The sequence below is a fragment of the Syngnathus scovelli genome, chromosome 22 (genome assembly GCF_024217435.2).
Source record: "Syngnathus scovelli strain Florida chromosome 22, RoL_Ssco_1.2, whole genome shotgun sequence".
NCBI lineage: Eukaryota > Metazoa > Chordata > Actinopteri > Syngnathiformes > Syngnathidae > Syngnathus > Syngnathus scovelli.
Genome location: NC_090868.1, coordinates 4579391 through 4596491, shown reverse-complemented (window position 1 = coordinate 4596491; position 17101 = coordinate 4579391). Strand labels below are relative to the sequence as shown.

At 42.6% G+C, this 17101-nt stretch overlaps 3 protein-coding genes across 3 annotated transcripts; 1 reads left to right on the top strand and 2 right to left on the bottom strand.

The window, feature by feature from the left end:
* Positions 1-363: 363 nt before the first annotated feature.
* On the bottom strand, positions 364-5307 carry si:dkey-14d8.1 (zinc finger protein 629). Its single transcript, XM_049761252.2, has 7 exons — positions 5094-5307; positions 4250-4458; positions 4031-4123; positions 3867-3956; positions 3595-3705; positions 3350-3470; positions 364-3077 (listed from the first exon to the last, which is right to left on the bottom strand). The coding sequence occupies exons 1-7, from the start codon at positions 5110-5112 to the stop codon at positions 1480-1482; spliced, it is 2241 nt and encodes a 746-aa protein (XP_049617209.1). The 5' UTR covers positions 5113-5307; the 3' UTR covers positions 364-1479.
* Positions 5308-5402: 95 nt separating this feature from the next.
* Positions 5403-10584, bottom strand: LOC125992345 (uncharacterized). The gene is made up of 7 exons (XM_049761292.2): positions 9789-10584; positions 9504-9611; positions 9378-9434; positions 9126-9284; positions 8906-9065; positions 8398-8498; positions 5403-7821 (listed from the first exon to the last, which is right to left on the bottom strand). The coding sequence occupies exons 1-7, from the start codon at positions 10089-10091 to the stop codon at positions 7651-7653; spliced, it is 1059 nt and encodes a 352-aa protein (XP_049617249.1). The 5' UTR covers positions 10092-10584; the 3' UTR covers positions 5403-7650.
* A 909-nt stretch (positions 10585-11493) lies between these two features.
* lmod2b (leiomodin 2 (cardiac) b) lies at positions 11494-15482 on the top strand. Its single transcript, XM_049761266.2, has 6 exons — positions 11494-11962; positions 12471-12875; positions 12960-13220; positions 13289-13498; positions 14004-14441; positions 15220-15482. Exons 1-6 carry the CDS (start codon positions 11687-11689, stop codon positions 15244-15246), a joined length of 1617 nt encoding a protein of 538 aa, XP_049617223.1. The 5' UTR covers positions 11494-11686; the 3' UTR covers positions 15247-15482.
* The last annotated feature ends 1619 nt before the right edge of the window (positions 15483-17101 follow it).

Genomic DNA, 17101 nt, shown 5'->3' with positions numbered 1-17101 from the left:
TAAACAAAGCATTAATCCAAACCACTCGTTCCAATGCCATCGGATTCTCGTTAAGCGTGTCCGACTTTAAAGATCCTACAAATCTTAAAAGTCATTTCATGATTATTGTTATTATTGCAAAGGCCGGTTTTAATTGTGGCTAACAGATGCAAGGGATCATCAATAAAATATAAATGGGAGGCTGGCTTATCCTGAAACCCCAAAGGAGTGAAGAGGGGGACACATATGAAGGACACTATTAAAAAGTCATTAGGACAAAACATTTTAAGTGTTAAGAGTGCGATTGCCTCAGGTGGAGGATTAATGGCTGACGTCTTCACTGTATATGAAGATTAATGCATAAGTGAAATGACGACACTGATGTAATCCTTCGCTATAGCTTTTAATGCTCTAACTGAGGTTTACAAACATATGTGACAATTTCACCACATTTGCATTAAAAACAAAAAATAATACTATAACAACTAGAGTTAGGGTACACTTGTAATCAATAACGCACTCCCGTTTAATAGAAAGCAAACTACGTTTCAAAAAACAAAAAAATCAATGCAAATGTTAAGAATACAACAAATGTCACAGTGTCATGCCGTGGAATATAACAACACCAAAACATTTTGAGCCCACTTTTTTTTTTTTTTTTTTTAAATCAATGAAAATGATTAATAGCCACACTTGCCTTTCGGATTAATATTTGCGTACAAAAATACTGTTGCTAAAAGAGGAAAACTATTTATGAGCAAAGTAAAAACAAATGTTAGTATGCTGGCTGACATGTTTGGAAAAGCTTTTAATGTCCTCAGCTGGATTTATATAAAATACAGCGGTGTTGTCATACAATTTGAATTTGTTCTGAGACACTCGTAACTTAAATCAATCTATTCCTATTGAAATGAATGAAAATGCAATTTTCCAACGAAATAAATCTTTAAAGTATATTTTAATAGAGAAGACGCAAGTGCTGCTATCTTTGTGTCCGCTCAAAGCACCGCAAAATAAAAGGTATTTAGCGTTAGCATCAAAAGGAAATTCAATGAATATCTTTACAATGTTACTATGTGCCCCCCCCCCCCCCCCCCACTACTTTAAACACAGTATTAAAATTAATATTAGGTGCGTGGATGAGGAATTAAACAGAAAAATCCACGTTTTTATCCATCCCTGGGGCGGCCATTTTGTTTTTTACTTCTACTTGCGGTCGACTGAAAATGACATCACAGTGCCGAAGGGCTCAGCTAGCAAAAGTCACATGACCGAACATAGACAACAGCTTAGCCGTGATGGTTGGCACAGTGATGTCACCTTTAGTCGACGGCAAGTGTCAGTAACAAAATGGCCGCCATTGGAGATGGAAAAAAGCAGGAGGACTTTTCTGATTAATTCACGAGGATACTGTTTTTAGACTAAAACAAAGTTTTAACGGGACAAAATGTCTTCAATACACGGTTGACGGCTGGTATCTGAAGGCACCAGCGCATTTCTTTAAAACTCGTCGATGCCTTCCTCCTCCTCCTCGTCAAACTTCCTCTTGAGTGTGTTTTTCTTCTGCTTGCCCCTGTTCTTCCGCTTGGCGGCGAAGTCCGGATCGGCCTCACGCAGGTGCACCAGCTCGTGGTTCTTGAGCAGGCCCGGCACGGTGAAGCCTTTGCCGCAGGTGTCGCACGTCCACGGCTTCTTGCAGGAGTGAGTCCGCTTGTGGACGTTGAGGTGCGACGCCAGCTTGTACGTCTTCCCGCACACGTCGCAGCTGAATGGCCGTTCGTTGGTGTGCAGCCGGATATGCACCTTGAGGTTGCCCACTTGGGTGAAGCTCTTCTCGCAGAGGGAGCAGCGGTAGGGGCGCTCCCGGGTGTGGATCCTCAGGTGGACCCTCAGGCAGTACTTGCTGGAGAACTTCTTCTGGCACACGGGGCAAGGGATCTTAGCTTTGGGGATGTGGTCCTGCTGGTGTCGCTTCAGGTCCGACAAATAGACGAAAGTCTTGCCGCACTGGGAGCAGAGGTACTGGCGGTCGCCGATGTGGTACCCCATGTGCCGTTTCAGCAGGCTGGGCACCAGGAAGCGTTTGCCGCAGCGCTCGCACATGTGCGGGCGGTCCCGGGTATGCCAGCGCTCGTGGTTGGCAAGCTTGAAGGCGGTGGGGAAGCTTTTGTTGCAGTGCTTGCACGGGAAGGTCATCTGACTAGTGTGGCACTCCATGTGCCTCTTGAAATAGGTGGACTGGGTGAAGCCCTTGTTGCAGATATCGCAGTAGAAGGGCTTCTGGCCGCTGTGGGCCAGCATGTGCTTGGTCAAGCTCTGCAGCTTGGCGAAGCACTTGCCGCACTGGCCGCAGGCGTAGGGTCGTGCCGCGCTGTGGGTCTTTAAGTGGTTGTTGAGGAAAGCCTGAGTGCGGAAGCTTTTGCTGCACGAGGTGCACGCGAAGGGTTTCTCGCCCGTGTGGATGCGCTCGTGGTCCATCAGCTTGGACTGGTAAGGGAAGCTCTTGTCGCACATGCTGCAGTTGAAACGGTCGGCCGGCGGGCGGATTTGCTTCTTCCGGCGGATGCTCGGCTGAGAGTAGTCTTCCTCGCCGAATCTATCGAGGGGCAACGGCGGCAAGGCCGGGAGGGAGATGGTGTTGGTGGCGATCTGCGACACCCACTGGTGCAGGGTGACGCGTTGCGTCTGGAGCTTTTGGCCGTCCTTTGTCACGGTGGGACTTGGCGACGCCGTTTTCAAGGGCACCACTTTGAAGGGGATAGATTTCAAGGGCGCCGGCGGCGCTTCCGACTTGTCTGCCGGCGCTGCCTGCTCAGTTTCTTTACTTTGCCCCGCCTCGGAAACTGGCGTTTTTGGAACGGCTTCGCTGCTGGCTGCCATGGCAACATGCGAGGCGGTGACGAGGACCTCAGCGTCGTCCGAGTCTTCTGACATGTCGCCGAGTGGGAGCGGGCTCGTCACCGGAGGGCTTAGCACGGGCTGCGGCGGGGGAGGAGGAGGGGGAGGCGGTGGCGGCTGCGGAGGAGGAGCTTGGACGGGTTTGGGTCGGAAGGCGAGGGACGAGAGCACGCAGTCGCCCACTGAAGACGAGATGGTTGCTGGACATGTGGAAAACAAATGGAAGACGATTCAATACCATTCCACGCTGCAATATTTGTGACTTTGAGTGGGTGTGGCTTAGAAGGCGGAGCCTGGCCTGGCGAGTGACGTGGGCGCCAGCAAATTAATACGCGCGGGTTAGCTTGCGCTAACTGTTAGCCAGCGCACAAGTGATTCAATTAATCGTCTCAAACCTATTTTTTTTTTTTTCAGAAATGAAGCGAACAGGCAGGGTGGGGGGCACGAATTGGTTTTTCTAGCTTCTTCATACCTTTACCAGACAGCAGTCCTTTGGATTGCTGGTACAGCAGGAGAGACTTGAGGTCGCCCCCCTCGGGAATGACGCCCCCACATGCCTCCAGCATGGTGGGTTGTGAAATCATGGAACTGAGCTGAAATGGAAAAGGATGACTAAGTCCAAGTTTGATCCATTTTAGTGTGGAATGTTAGGTGGAGGAATCATTGGTGACTCATGGTCTGCTTCATAATGGAGACATCCTGGGTTCGAATGCGTACCTGGGAGAGATTGGGAACAGGAAGTAGCTGCTCCAACTTGCACACCAGGCCGGCGAGCAGAGTCTGCAGCGCCGTGTCAAACTTTGTGCCATACTGAACCGGGAACACCTCCTGTGGAGAAAAACCCGATGAAATCTGGGAATACTAAGCAATGCGACACAGTTACCATGGAGACAGCTTTTGTTATTATTATTATACACGCCCCATGAATTCATCGTATCCATGACAACGTGAACCCCAGCCCAACAAAGTATTGTTCCAGCAAAGAGTACCTTAAAGAAGATCTTCCTCTCTGTGGGGCTTTTGAGCAGATTCTGGACCAGCACCATGAAGTTGGTTTGACAGTTCTCCACTTCCGAATCCTTTTGTAACAGAAACAATTCAACATTTAATTAACACCGCTTACATCTCGGAATGAGAGTTTAGGCATACTTACCCGTGTAGATGCAGGGATCTTCAGTTTATTTATTAGTGTTTGAATAGCACGGGAGTCTGGTTGGCCTTCTCCCTGGAGCAAATCCAAAATGATCTAAAAGAAGAAATTAGTGGAACGATTATTTGACCCATTAATCGACTGACCATTTTGCAGATTTTTTTTTTTGCCTTCCAACACAAATTTTATTTACAAGCCAGCTTCATATACGCCACTGCTTACCCTCGCCCGCAAGCCCAAGACGAGCTGAGCCGTCTGCTTGAAACTCATGAGCTCCGGAACCGTCTGCGTCACCATGGTGACAAACTCCTCCACCTTCTTGTACTGCGTGACGTTTCTCTGGCGGATCACTTGCCACATGAACGAATACGCCAACTGCAACGGGGACACCATCAGTCGAAGGGAGGCCAGTGGGAGAGCCCCTCCGGCACCTGGGGGCGGGTCACACAATAAAGTTAGCTGGCAGGCAAATTTTCATTATTATTTTTCCTCATTAGGGTCACGGAGGTGAGAATCTTTGGTCGCTGCAGAGCAGTTTTGGATCACTAACACAGCTAGCAATGCCTTCAAAACCCACAAATTAATTTTACGTCATGAATGCGAGATCATGGTCACTGCACAAGTCAATTACACCTGGAGTGATGTTAACGCGCATAAGGTGCGCAGACGATGCTTGTGCAATTAAACCGGAAGCATACACAGTGGTCGTTGCAAATCATCCGCACATAGGCAGAACCATGCACGAAATTAGCACCAACATCCATCTGCTTTTTAATTTTTCTTGACATTGCATGCAACATTATTGAACGCAGAAAAAAACAACCATGCAGAATGCGATCAGGACATCCGGGCAACTATGTTTAATTTTAATCAAGCGCGTGCAGGGAGTCGTGAGGGATTTTACTTGGCGATGCTGCCAAAATTAAAGAGTTTGAGCAACAGTTGCGTTCATCCTTGGCTGTGTCAATATCCATCTTACGTGGAGCGACAGATTGATGGCGTCATATTTTATTCAATAGTTCTTGGCGGTAGCTGTTAGCCCGCCAATGTTAGCTTAGCAACTTACCTTCGGACCGCCTCTCCATTCTGTGGCCGCCGGCCAGTGTTGCAAACTCACAGTGGAAATAAACGACTTACTGGAAAAAAATGAAAGTGTTTTGTTTGCCTAAAAATAAAAGAAAAGTAAAATAAATGTGTTATTTCTCGAACGTCAAGCCAGGAAGAATAATGGCGACCGTGGCTCGTAGCTTTCCAAAACAAAAGCTAAACAGTTTCCGGCGGAAGTGAACATACAAAATAAAGGTATGGCAAATTTGAGACGAAATGATGTGTTTAGTTACATCGGAAACTGGAGTGTTCATGACGGTACAGCATCAACTTGTGAAAAATATGTTTATTGTTTATTTCAAGACGGGAAATCCATGACAGTTCGTTTAACAAATTGTTTATAGACTTGTAACATGTAAAAAATGCTTACCATAGCTCTTGTAGCTAAACCCTGGTATGTAATAAATAAAGTCTCATTTAATTGTTTTTCCTCCAATTCTCTCCACATTAGTAACACCAGTTTCTCAAATAACAAAAAGAAGAATGCATTCAATAATTGTTCGGTGTTGCTGTGTTCTTGTAAAAATTGCAAAATATTCAATTAACACACAGTATAAACGTCACAACCATAAAAGAGTTCTTTTCATGCATAATTATGTTAATAGTGTTAAATTGTTTTTCTCACTGTGAAATCCAGTGAATGCAAATATTTTGGCAGTGGTGTAGAATGGCACTGCATCAAAATGATCTGTTTCTTATACTTTCCCAGATGTGTGTGTGTGACGATGATCATTGGGACTTTAACTTATCACATTGTGGCTAAATAACGCAATTGGAATATTAGATTTAAGGAGGATGTGATTTGATGGCAGGCTTTCCAGCTTTTCACTGTACATGGCAAATGGTACCCTTCAAGACACACATAGAAGGAAGAAATTCACTCACAGTATTTTGTTGTTCACACATATACACAAAAAATAATTCCCTGGGCGATTCAGTAAACATCGTAACTTCCAAGGAGCACGCATTAGAATGTTTACTAGTTTGGCATATTGGGGTCAAATTTTAGAACAACATTAGGTCAAATCAAGTTCACCGTTAAACACATTTTAAATTCAGTAAATTCCACTTATAGTCTAAATGTTTCTTTTTGTGAGACATGTCCAACTTGTCTGTTTTAGCTATTTACACTTTGGTGTATTTTAATGAAGTGGTTCCTTGGAAAGCAATCATTGGAATACTGTAAAACTGTTATTGGAATATTAATCATCGTCAGCAGTTGCGTGCGGTCCACCGAGATTCCTGGTGCGTTGATTCATCGCGTTCAGTCGTGTTGGTAAGTGGCATTTCCTCCAGCCTACGGCCACATCTTTTGTGGACCGAGAACAAGCGTCCCTCTTATGCTCCTCACTGAGCTCATCCGTCTGTCCATCCGTCCGCATCTCCTCGACGCTCCTATCTTCCCTTTCTGTGTGTCGATGACGAATCCTCTCCCCACACATCCTCATGATTGGGTTTGACTCAGTGAATGAGGCATTAGAAAGTTCAGTGCTTTTCGCTGCGACCGAGAAGAAGAAGAAGCGATACATCACGGTTGGAGCGGAACACACAATGGAGGGATTCACAGGCCAGTCTGGCCGTGGCTATCTTTGCCATCTGCTGCAAGCTTTGATACACAAAGTAGGACCCTTGTTGAACCGCAAGCGCAGTGTTGTTTGCGACCGGCGGCTTTGCCATCTGCGACCGATCATCGCAATGTCAACAACAAGTGCACGAGTGGCTCGGATGAATCGCTTTCTACGTGTTTATACGCTGAGAAGGCATTAAGATAAATAACTGGACATGCGTAATCATAATCTAGTGGTTATATGCGGGAAGGGGGTATCGAGACACCTATATGCTGAAAGTTGATTATTGATCATTGATATCGAAAGCAAGTCCTACGTAGGGGTCGAACGATTTAACATGTTTAGTCCAAAGTCGATTCGAACCCGACTGTCAGCATTAATATCTAGAATATCTCCTAAGTAAGGGTCGAAAGACTTCAAATAGTTATCAGTCGATTATAACATGCTAAAAATTGAGTCGTAGTCAATTAATGGGTGACCTCATTAAGCAAGTCTGAAGCAGGTGTTCAAAGATTTAGCCATTTGTCGACTTTACGTAGTTGACTAGTGGACTCATCGTTTGGGAACGTCAAATCGACTTAATCTCAAGTCACCTTATTGTTTCAGTATCTGGTCTTCATAATACGAAAAGACTAATAAAGTCATGATTGGCTATTGCTAGCCAATTTTGTGAGTGACTCGAGTCAACTCTTGAGTCAAGTCACAAGCCATCAGAGCGGTGACTCAAGTCCATGTCACAATGACTCAAGTCGCCATTCAGCTAATCTGGAGATCCATTCGTCCAGAAGAGGATCCAGTCCAGGCCTTCTCCAGATTTCATTTTTCAATGCTCCAGAATTCATTTGGGATTTAAGGCTTAATCCACATGACGCTCTGGCCTCAGTTCACGTCAGAGTGAGCCGTCTGAGCTTCTCCCATACGGAACCTTCTCATCCTTATTTTTATTCTTCATCTCATTTCATGCCCGGCGACCACGTCCTCCTCCGGGAGAGCATCAGCGGTGTCGTGGGCGAGCTTTTGAAGCGGGATGGAGACGACGGACACGCTTGGAACGATGCCACGAGGTGCCATTTCGATCTCCTCAGCTGGGCGTGCCGGTAAATGTCTCGTAGATGCGATCTGAAGAAAATTTGTTTAATCACCAAGCGGACATCATTAGGTGAGCTAATCGGGGAGCCTCAAAGCACTGCTCAATATTTAATGAGCGCTTGTTAACAGGAATTTCCTTTCAGGAAGTGCTCGCTAAAACGAGTACATCATTCGGGCTTTATTGGAGTGGCCCTTGGAGATTCCATATAATGGGATTTTTTTTTTTTTCTAGAATGGTGTGGCTTGGACTTCATTACAAATAGCTATAATAATATTCTATTTAGCTCCAAGATGTAGTGGTAATAATTAAATTAAGGTCCAGTATGAATTCAATTATATTAAAAATGCCGTCATACACAAATTCATACACAAAATGGCGTCCGGTAGGAAATTGTGCAGTGTCGAACACACCGCGAGAAATATTAAGTACGTCACAAAAACTAGTTTTGCCTTTTAAGAATGTTTGCAAGGCAATAATCTTGTTTGCATAATGTTAATGTGTTCCAATCCACTCTGGAAAGAAGCTACCAGAAAAATAATCGTACAAATCTTGCTGTGAGGTGTTTACATGGTGCTCATGTGATTAAATAAGTCACAATTACTTACCCGCCATATGATGAGAATGACGCAAGCCGTTACAGGAATAAAAACCAGAAGCAACGGCGTTCTTTTCCACCATCTGTAATCCCGACCTTCCTTTTGACCCCCTGTAAGAAGGACAATATTTGTAATCAATTCTCCTTCACTCTCCTTCACTACCATTGACGGATAAAATCGCCAAAGATCAATATTACTATTAGAGTTAAATATTGAACCGGTTTGAGCATACATTTATAATGGTAACAAATCTATTCAATTGAAAAAAAAAGGTGACTAATATTCATAGTACTGAAATACAATTTTAGCTAGTTAGCATGCGCAACAATATGGAATTAGCCATTCTGATTGTTGCTAAGAAAATTCCCAAGGCTCAATCATAAATGACAAAAAGTGTGTGTGAATATCAAATCAAGGTTGTTGATAAATATTACAGGTATGAACGACTTTGTTAATCTACATTAATGGATTTGAATAATCCATGTTCAAATTTGGGACACATCCATTGCAAATTTACCTGGTGCATTTGCGGAATTGCGACAAGGCGGCGGCTTGCAGGAGAAGCTGGATGCTTCATGACCCGCAACGTGGAGGAGCTCCTCGATGTAGTCGAAATAAAGCTCATTCTTAAATCTTCCTTCCTGGTAGTGACACTGGAAGACTTGCATCGCTGTTTCCTGGACGGGGAACGTTTAATGACTTCCCCGTACGGAACGATCAAATACGTGACGGCTTACCAGTTCCTGATGGTCAAACGTGAAACGCAAACTTTTCAGCATGGCGATGAAGACCAGGATATTTTCCTTGTTGGAAGAGACGGCGCCAAACATGTTGGCCAAATTGCGAAGACTTTGCTCCAATGGGTAAACGTTTAATACCACCCAACACGCACCAGCCTAAGAAAAAAAACATTGACAAGAACGTTTTGGAGAATTTAAATGCGCCTTATAGTCCGTAAAATACGGTAAGATGATTTTTTGCATACATACCACTTCTCTGGGAATGTAATGAAGAGGAATCTCATAATCGGAAGGGATGTTTTGTTTCTAAACGAGAGGCAAAAATTAAATGCAAAAATCGAACAGAACAAAAAAAAAAAAGGCGAAGAAACTCACCAGTAGCGACAGCTTGCTCACATCATCAGTTATCGGGGTTCCAAATTTTCCACAGCATAGATTCAAACTTGTAAACAGACTCAGGAGGACGCAAGGTGCCTTGAAGATCTGTGAGAAAAATTTATTAGCTGTTTCCTGGCACAAAATATGCAATAATGTCAATATTGTTTCACTGCAGGGTTAACACAAGCTCATCTGCCTTTGTCAACATGACGAGTAAAACCAAATGTCAGCTTTCACAAACTCCTCAGTCTTTCCCAATACGGAATAAAAATAAATACTTACTTTCTCCCTCATATGGAGCACAAATGCAAGGCTGCCCTGATCCGCTGCATGGAAGTGCGTCTTTAGAATCCAAAGCTGGAGATAACTGTGAGCTCGTGTGTGTGTGTGTGTGTGTGCGAGGTCCAAGCATTGAAACTTGAGGATGGGCCAGCAGCCGTCTGCCTGCCTCCACACAGACTGGCGAAGGCTTTTTGAAAGGCTGGAGAGGCCGCCTACAGGCTGAGTCACCGTGTCACACGCTGACCACGTCTGAGACTTCTCCCACGGATCAATCAAGTCGTCACCAGAGCGTGGGCGCTGCATACGCGCTAGCGGGGTGTGTGTGTGTGTGTGTATTTCACCCGGGTTATTCCCGAGAGATTTTTTGAATGTAAATGAATGCAGGTTGGAGGAAATGTGTGGCTTTGATATTCAACCAGGCTTTTCTTGTTATTGAAAGCATACACAAATGAAGTCATCTTCCAATCATCAAGCTCATAAAAATAGTAAGACTATGCTAAAAAATTCTCTGAAAACGTGATATTAATAAAACATAATAATGAGATGTTTTGAGAATCTTGCGCCAAAGTGAGTACGAGCTATCAGCAACATCTACAGCGCATATGTCAAATTTCTCACGCTCAAAACAGAGCATTCTTTGGGTTTTTTTTTTTTTTTTTAAGACAATAGAATATATTAATTTCATATTGGACTTGCACACAAGCATGCTTCTCATTACATTTTTAGGAATGCAGTATTGTTTTCTTATCTGCTCTTTGAGGGGCTTCCAGACTATTTTTGAGGGTCACCAGCATCCTATTAATTTAATGACTTGAATTTGTTTATCAAACTTGGTCACTTGTCAGTATTGCCTTGGTATGACCCTACCGAGTACACACACATATAATATAATATAATATAATATAATATAATATAATATAATATACATATGTATATATATATATATATATATATATATATATATATATAAAAATTATATATTAATAATAATTAATAATATATATATATATATATATATATATATGTGTGTAAAAATATATATACGTATATATATCTGTAAAATATATATATGTAAAAAAATATATACATATGTATATGCAAAAAAATATATATCTGTAAAAAAAATCTGTAACATTTTTTTTTTGAATACACATACATATATATATATATATATATGCAAAAACATATATATATGTCTGTAAAACATATATGTCTGTAAAATCTCTATATATATGTCTAAAAAATATATATATATATATATATGTAAAAATATACGTATGTATATGTATATGCAAAAACTATATAGATATCTGTAAAAAATATATAACTATATATAGTATATATCTGTACCAAAACATATTTTAAATACATATATATATATATATATATATATATATATATATATATATATATATATATATATATATATATATATATATATATAGAGAGAGAGAGAGAGAGAGAGAGAGAGAGATTTTTTTTTTTTTTTTAAATATGCCCACTAGTGTTTGCAAGAGGGATAACTAGGAGAGTACGCCGAAGTTTGTTGATGGACAACACTTGTGATGCCATGTCTACATTTGTGTGTTGTTGCGTGTTCTGTTCTTGGCTATGAACAAAGCCACTCAGGCATCGGTGACACGCCGCAATGATGACAGGCCGCAGCCTCTGAGCTCACATGCTTTTCATGGCTCTGCCTCCTAAAAAAGACGCCGCATCATAGGGGGCCGCCACTTTTGCTACGCACACCTCTGATCCCTCTCTTAAGGCCGGAGCGGCAGCTGGGGGAAGATTAGACGACTCAGTGACATATTAGCAGAGATCTGGTTCGGACTGGAGACCCTTTTTGAGTTCTCCTCTACTTTTACAATTAGTCTATGTGACCGTTTACTTTAGCTATGAGTTGTTTCGGATACCGCCGGGAGTTGAGTAAGTACGAAGATGTGGACGAGGATGAGCTCCTGGCATCGCTCAGCCCAGAAGAGCTGGCCGAGTTGGAGAAGGAACTGGTGGACATCGACCCCGACGCCAACGTGCCCATCGGGCTACGACAGAGGGACCAGACCGACAAGACCCCGACTGGGACTTTCAGTAGAGAGGCGCTTATGAAATATTGGGAAGCTGAGACACAGAAAATCCTGGAAAATGAAATTGCCGGAGCAAGCGCTAAAACGGTCAGTGCTGAGAATTACGCAAATGTGTCCTTTTGTCTTACTTCGAGCTTCTCGGAATCTAACCTTTAGATACAATTCAAGAGTTGAGTGGAAAAAAAAATCTATTACAGGACTGCGTAACATAGACCACAAGACTCCCTGCGGATTTTCTCTTGCATTCCAATGGACACGTGGATGAAGTCCAACGAAGTACAATAATGGCAAAGCTGGTGAATTTTTCACAATCCTTTGCAAAAATCATTTTAATTGGCTAAAATTAGGATCTCGTGTGTGTCGCACATTAAGTTGGTGGTTCTGAGATTTTCCGTATGAAACTCACAGTTTAGAATATGGCTGTGTTGTTGTTGCTAGGCAGAATGTATAGGGCACGATCGTAACTGCCCCATGGCTAATAATAAAAAAAGTATATTGGCCTGTTTTACATCACAGCTGTTGTCCACCATTACATTTGAAGTTGATTGAAGATACAAATTGTAAAAGTAACATTATTAAATCCGTCTCGACGTAGGATGATGAAGACGAGCGCGTGACAGACGGAAACAGCGAATCCGAAGATGAAAAGGACGACGAAAGTGAGAAAGAGCAGAAAAAGGAAATAGAGGAGGAAGATGAGGAAGACGAAGAGGAGGAAGAAGAGGAAAGTGAGGAGGAAAGTGAGGAGGAGGTCGAAACAGAAGAGGACGATGAAGACGCTAACTTTAAGCCCGTAACGCCGCCGCCACCGCCGCTCGTCGTCCCGCAGCTGCTGAAGCCACAGAGGGCGGAGCCAATTAGACTGACTCCTCCCCCTCCACCCGTGGACCCCAACGCCAGCGGGAACCCCACCGTCGTGGACGAGGCCCTGGAGCAAGCGCTTCGTGACGACCCCGAGCTCACAGAAGTCAACTTGAATAACATCGACGACATCTCGCAGGTACAAAAATAATCGGTCTTCCGAAATTATTTTTTATATGACTGCCTTTAACAAACTTACAAAATAGGGTCGTCGTTTTTACAGGAGACCCTAATCCGATTCGCCGAAGCTCTGAGGTCCAACACACACGTGCGCGTCTTCAGCCTCGCCAACACCCACGCAGACGACCCGGTAGCTATCGCCGTCGCTAAAATGCTACGGGAGAACTCGTCCATCGTGAGCCTCAACATCGAGTCCAACTACGTGAGCGGGAAGGGCGTCATGGCTTTGGTTCAAGCCCTCCCCGGGAACAACACCCTGACCGAACTTCGATTCCACAACCAGAGACACATCTGTGGAGGACAGGTGGGTAGCTAGCCTTGATGCTCCACTGAATGACCTTTGACATCACAAAATGGCGTGCTTGACTTCAGGTAGAGATGGAGATGGTGAAGATACTAAGGGAAAACCATACCTTGATCAAGCTGGGCTACCAGTTTAACCTACCTGGTCCCAGGATGAGCATGACGGGCATCCTCACCAGGAACCAAGACCGTCAGAGGCAGAAACGACTGCAGGAGCAGAGGCAACTGCAGCAGCAGGGGGCGCCAGAAGGAGCTGCTAATCCACGAACCACAGCGCTGGTAACATGACAAAAAAAAAAATGAAACAAGGATATTGATTATTGACATTAGGCTAATACGCTAACAAAAAAATAATGTTTGCGAACACATCCTGCTTAGTTCTGATCTGCTTGTAACTAATTTGCATAATAGCTTGTCAATTCCAGACGATGGTGCCAAAGCACTACTTTTCTATTAGAAAGTGTTTTAGTTCTTTATGATTATTAAGAATCCACGAGTATTTTGCACTCCCCACATAATATCTATGATTGCCTGTCGCTGCCGGAAAATGGCGCCAAAGCACACCTTTTGTATTAGTTATTATTTGGGCACAATGGAAGTTCCTCCATTTAGTTCAACAAAGTTCTTTGGTACAAGATGGTTAGTTGAAAATCTTGCCTAATAGATGACACCAAAGCGCTGTTTGATGTAAAAGTAGTAGTTTGGCGCCATCTTATTGGCATGTTTTTTTTTTTTAGCATATTGGTTCCAAAATTGACAACAGTTTTGTCCTTCTTGCTACTAGAGAGGAACACCCTGCAGCTCACCTCGATCCTCTCCTTGGTCCTCCCCCAAAGTCCAGCGGATCAACCTGGCTAAAAAGCAAACACCTCCTGCACCACCACCACCTCCTCCACCACCTCCCCCTCCACCACCCCCTCCCCCTCCTGCACTCCTACTGCCCTCTCGGCAAGAGAAGAAGAAACCCACCCGGACCATCGCTGAGGTGATCAAATCCCACGAGGCCAGCAGCAAGAAGACCAAGACCAAAGGGAAGAAGGGCAAGAAGGGCAAGGTCAAGGACGAGACCACCTGCATCCTCAAGGAGCTGAAGAACGCGCTGAGACCTGTAGCGGTGGAGAGGCGGGGGGACGACAGCAGCAGGCCGTCCACGCCGATGAGGTCGGCCCACGACCAGCTGATGGACTCCATCCGGAACAGCAGCATCCGGAGCCTGAAAAAGGTGAGGAAAATCTTATCATGAGGCCAAGGCACATTTTATACATTAAAAAAATACATACTGTAAAAATAGAAAACTCAATATCAGTAATTTAATTTTGACGTGTTACCCTGGCCACAAGGGGGCAGTATAATACACACAGTCATACTACAGGTAGATATTATGACAAAAAAAAGATTGTCAAGGTGGAATAATATCAATCAATTTCCACTGAGGATAAAGAATATATGCCTGAGAGTATTATTGTATGATCATTTCTCAATTCTGTTCAAATATTTAAATAAGATTTATAATCTCCCCAACGTCAATGCTAGTTTACTAAGCTAGCAGCATTTCATAAAACCAAGTTATGTTATCTTTACGTTCAAGTCCGCTGCCAACAGTTAATGCTCATAACTCCCCAAAATTAAATTTTTGTAACTCGAGCTACCACTTAAGCCTGTAATTAAATAATAATGATTAAATAAGATATGAGAAACTAACCTTTTTCGCCACAGATGTCTTCCCAAATGCATCACATTCTGTCCCAATGTTAAATGAATGTTTACCACTAAAATACTTATCATGCTTTTCAATGGAAGTGTTTTGCTACCTCGTGGTTTGTTACTGTGGAAAAAAGTCCGCTCTGCCCCCAGCCGCCAAATTCCTACCACTTAATGCTGCCTATTCATAGCAAGTGTTCAGCGGAGGTTTGATAAAGGCAGACGTAGCAACAATACAAACACTGTCAGTTGACACGTAATACAAAAGTTTATTTCAGGAATGTTTTTTTTATTTACAGGTTGAACTCCCATTACACCTAAGATAATATAAAGAAGGTTGCCATGGTAACTAGCTGGGATACAGGAGGAGCAACAGTGATTTAAAAAAAAAGTTGGATTTTTTTTGCACTGCTACATGATTTTTTTGTAATTTTGTCTTCTGATTATTCTCCCTTTTTTTCTTGTAAACTTGTAAATATGATGTGCTATGATGTGTTTCATTTCTAAATACAGATTGTTTTTGTTTGTCATTTTTTTTGTTAAATTACTATGAAGAATCCTATCCAATTTTCATTTTTATTCTATACAGTAATCCCTCGTTTATCGTGGATAATTAGTTCCCAAAACCACCCGCAATAAGTGAAATCCGCGAAGTACGGTCACCAACAAGAAATACTGGGCAGGCTAACGAGTTAGCGGAAAGATGGTAATTCGCGATCGTGCTAACACGCGAAAACGGACTTCTAAAGGAATGTAAACGAACATTTGGAGCATTGTCCTAAAGGTTAGACACGTTTCCTCAATTTATTTTTATTTTTACCTTTAAATATTTTGTTAATTTGGAGAAAAAATCCGCCATGTAGTGAAGCCGCGATAAACGAAACACGAAGGATCACTGTATTTTCAAACGGCTGTGAGTCATTTTATAGTGATTCAAATCATCCATTCGCACGTCTCGCCATTCAAAATGGCTGACGAGTGACAACCCGATAATAACAATTTGACACCCGCCCAATTGATATAAAGGAGAGGATTATTATCATGAGATATCTTTAGGTGGGAGGGTCTGCATGTTTTGATACTTCTAAGACTCTGCCCTTCAGTGTGCATGCATTCCACGGCCTAAGTGTTCCCAAGAATAAACCATCATCGCAGGAAGCGGAACACTTTGTCATAACAATCCATCCAAGTGCCAATAAGGGAAACCCTTTCAGTGAGATGCGCTGTAAAATGTGGATACTTCCTGCTTGTAAATGTGGTCAGTGACCCTCATGTAAAATTCAAAGATGCATTTGTGCTGTATGTAGGAATTAAAAAACACAAAGATACAATGAGACGTTTAACAGCGCAATATATGTCAAGTACATTTCCTCCGAAGCTACTAAGTTGACCTTTAACCTTTGCATACTTCACTTGACATGTGGTTGTAGATGCATGCTATCACCATGGATGCACAGAGGGAGCGGAAAGTGACATACCTTGCTCTAATCCCTCTCAGAAGGTCCACAGCTGAGATGTGATACTGGGGCCATTAGCTAAAAATAAAATGGCACACAAAATTTATGCTGTTGTTATTGACACTCTTGAGTAAACAATGGCAGGCCCATAAAAAAAGAACAATAGGTTCCTTTCATACTGTGGTGTGACTTAATCCTTCACAATATAAAAGTACATTTCCGATCATAGTTAAACCAGGCAAATAAACGCCCCAAATGTCATCAATATCACTTTATTGGAGGCGCTTGCATGTGATTATGATGAATTAGCTCCAAATATGTAGTTGTACATTTAAATCATGAAAAAAAAATCATACTGTATATACTTATAACAGTATATTCACAACAATTAGCATTTTAGCCAACTTAGCCTCATTGCTAATTCCATGCTACAGTTGCTACATTCAAGTCCACTTTATCTTATGTAGACTCTTTTTTAAAGGCAGGTTAAAAGTAATAACTGGAAGCAAATGCTTAGTATATTATCATGCTAATTTAACAGTTAGCATAAATCCAAGCGAACGTAATTGCTAGCGTTTGTTAGCATTAGATAAAAACACTTATTCAATACTGTCAGTCCGCTTTACTAAATATAAAAAGGAAATCAATTAACAAGAGATTTTTTTTTTCAAAATAAAGCTTGTTCAATTATTTACGTCTGTAATTTAACATGAGTCAGCATTGC

Excerpts from the sequence above, each read along its gene's own strand:
- LOC125992345 (XM_049761292.2), bottom strand. The coding sequence starts at position 10,091 with ATGCAGCGCCCACGCTCTGGTGACGACTTGATTGATCCGTGGGAGAAG. Across the intron at positions 9,435-9,503 it reads TGAGCAAGCTGTCGCTACTG|AAACAAAACATCCCTTCCGA; the intron begins GTGAGTTTCTTC and ends CCTCTCGTTTAG. Across the intron at positions 9,066-9,125 it reads CGTTTGACCATCAGGAACTG|GAAACAGCGATGCAAGTCTT; the intron begins GTAAGCCGTCAC and ends TTCCCCGTCCAG.
- si:dkey-14d8.1 (XM_049761252.2), bottom strand. Across the intron at positions 4,124-4,249 it reads TCTTGGGCTTGCGGGCGAGG|ATCATTTTGGATTTGCTCCA; the intron begins GTAAGCAGTGGC and ends TTCTTCTTTTAG. Across the intron at positions 3,471-3,594 it reads CTGTTCCCAATCTCTCCCAG|CTCAGTTCCATGATTTCACA; the intron begins GTACGCATTCGA and ends TTTCCATTTCAG.
- lmod2b (XM_049761266.2), top strand. The coding sequence starts at position 11,687 with ATGAGTTGTTTCGGATACCGCCGGGAGTTGAGTAAGTACGAAGATGTG. Across the intron at positions 11,963-12,470 it reads CCGGAGCAAGCGCTAAAACG|GATGATGAAGACGAGCGCGT; the intron begins GTCAGTGCTGAG and ends GTCTCGACGTAG. Across the intron at positions 13,499-14,003 it reads ATCCACGAACCACAGCGCTG|AGAGGAACACCCTGCAGCTC; the intron begins GTAACATGACAA and ends TCTTGCTACTAG.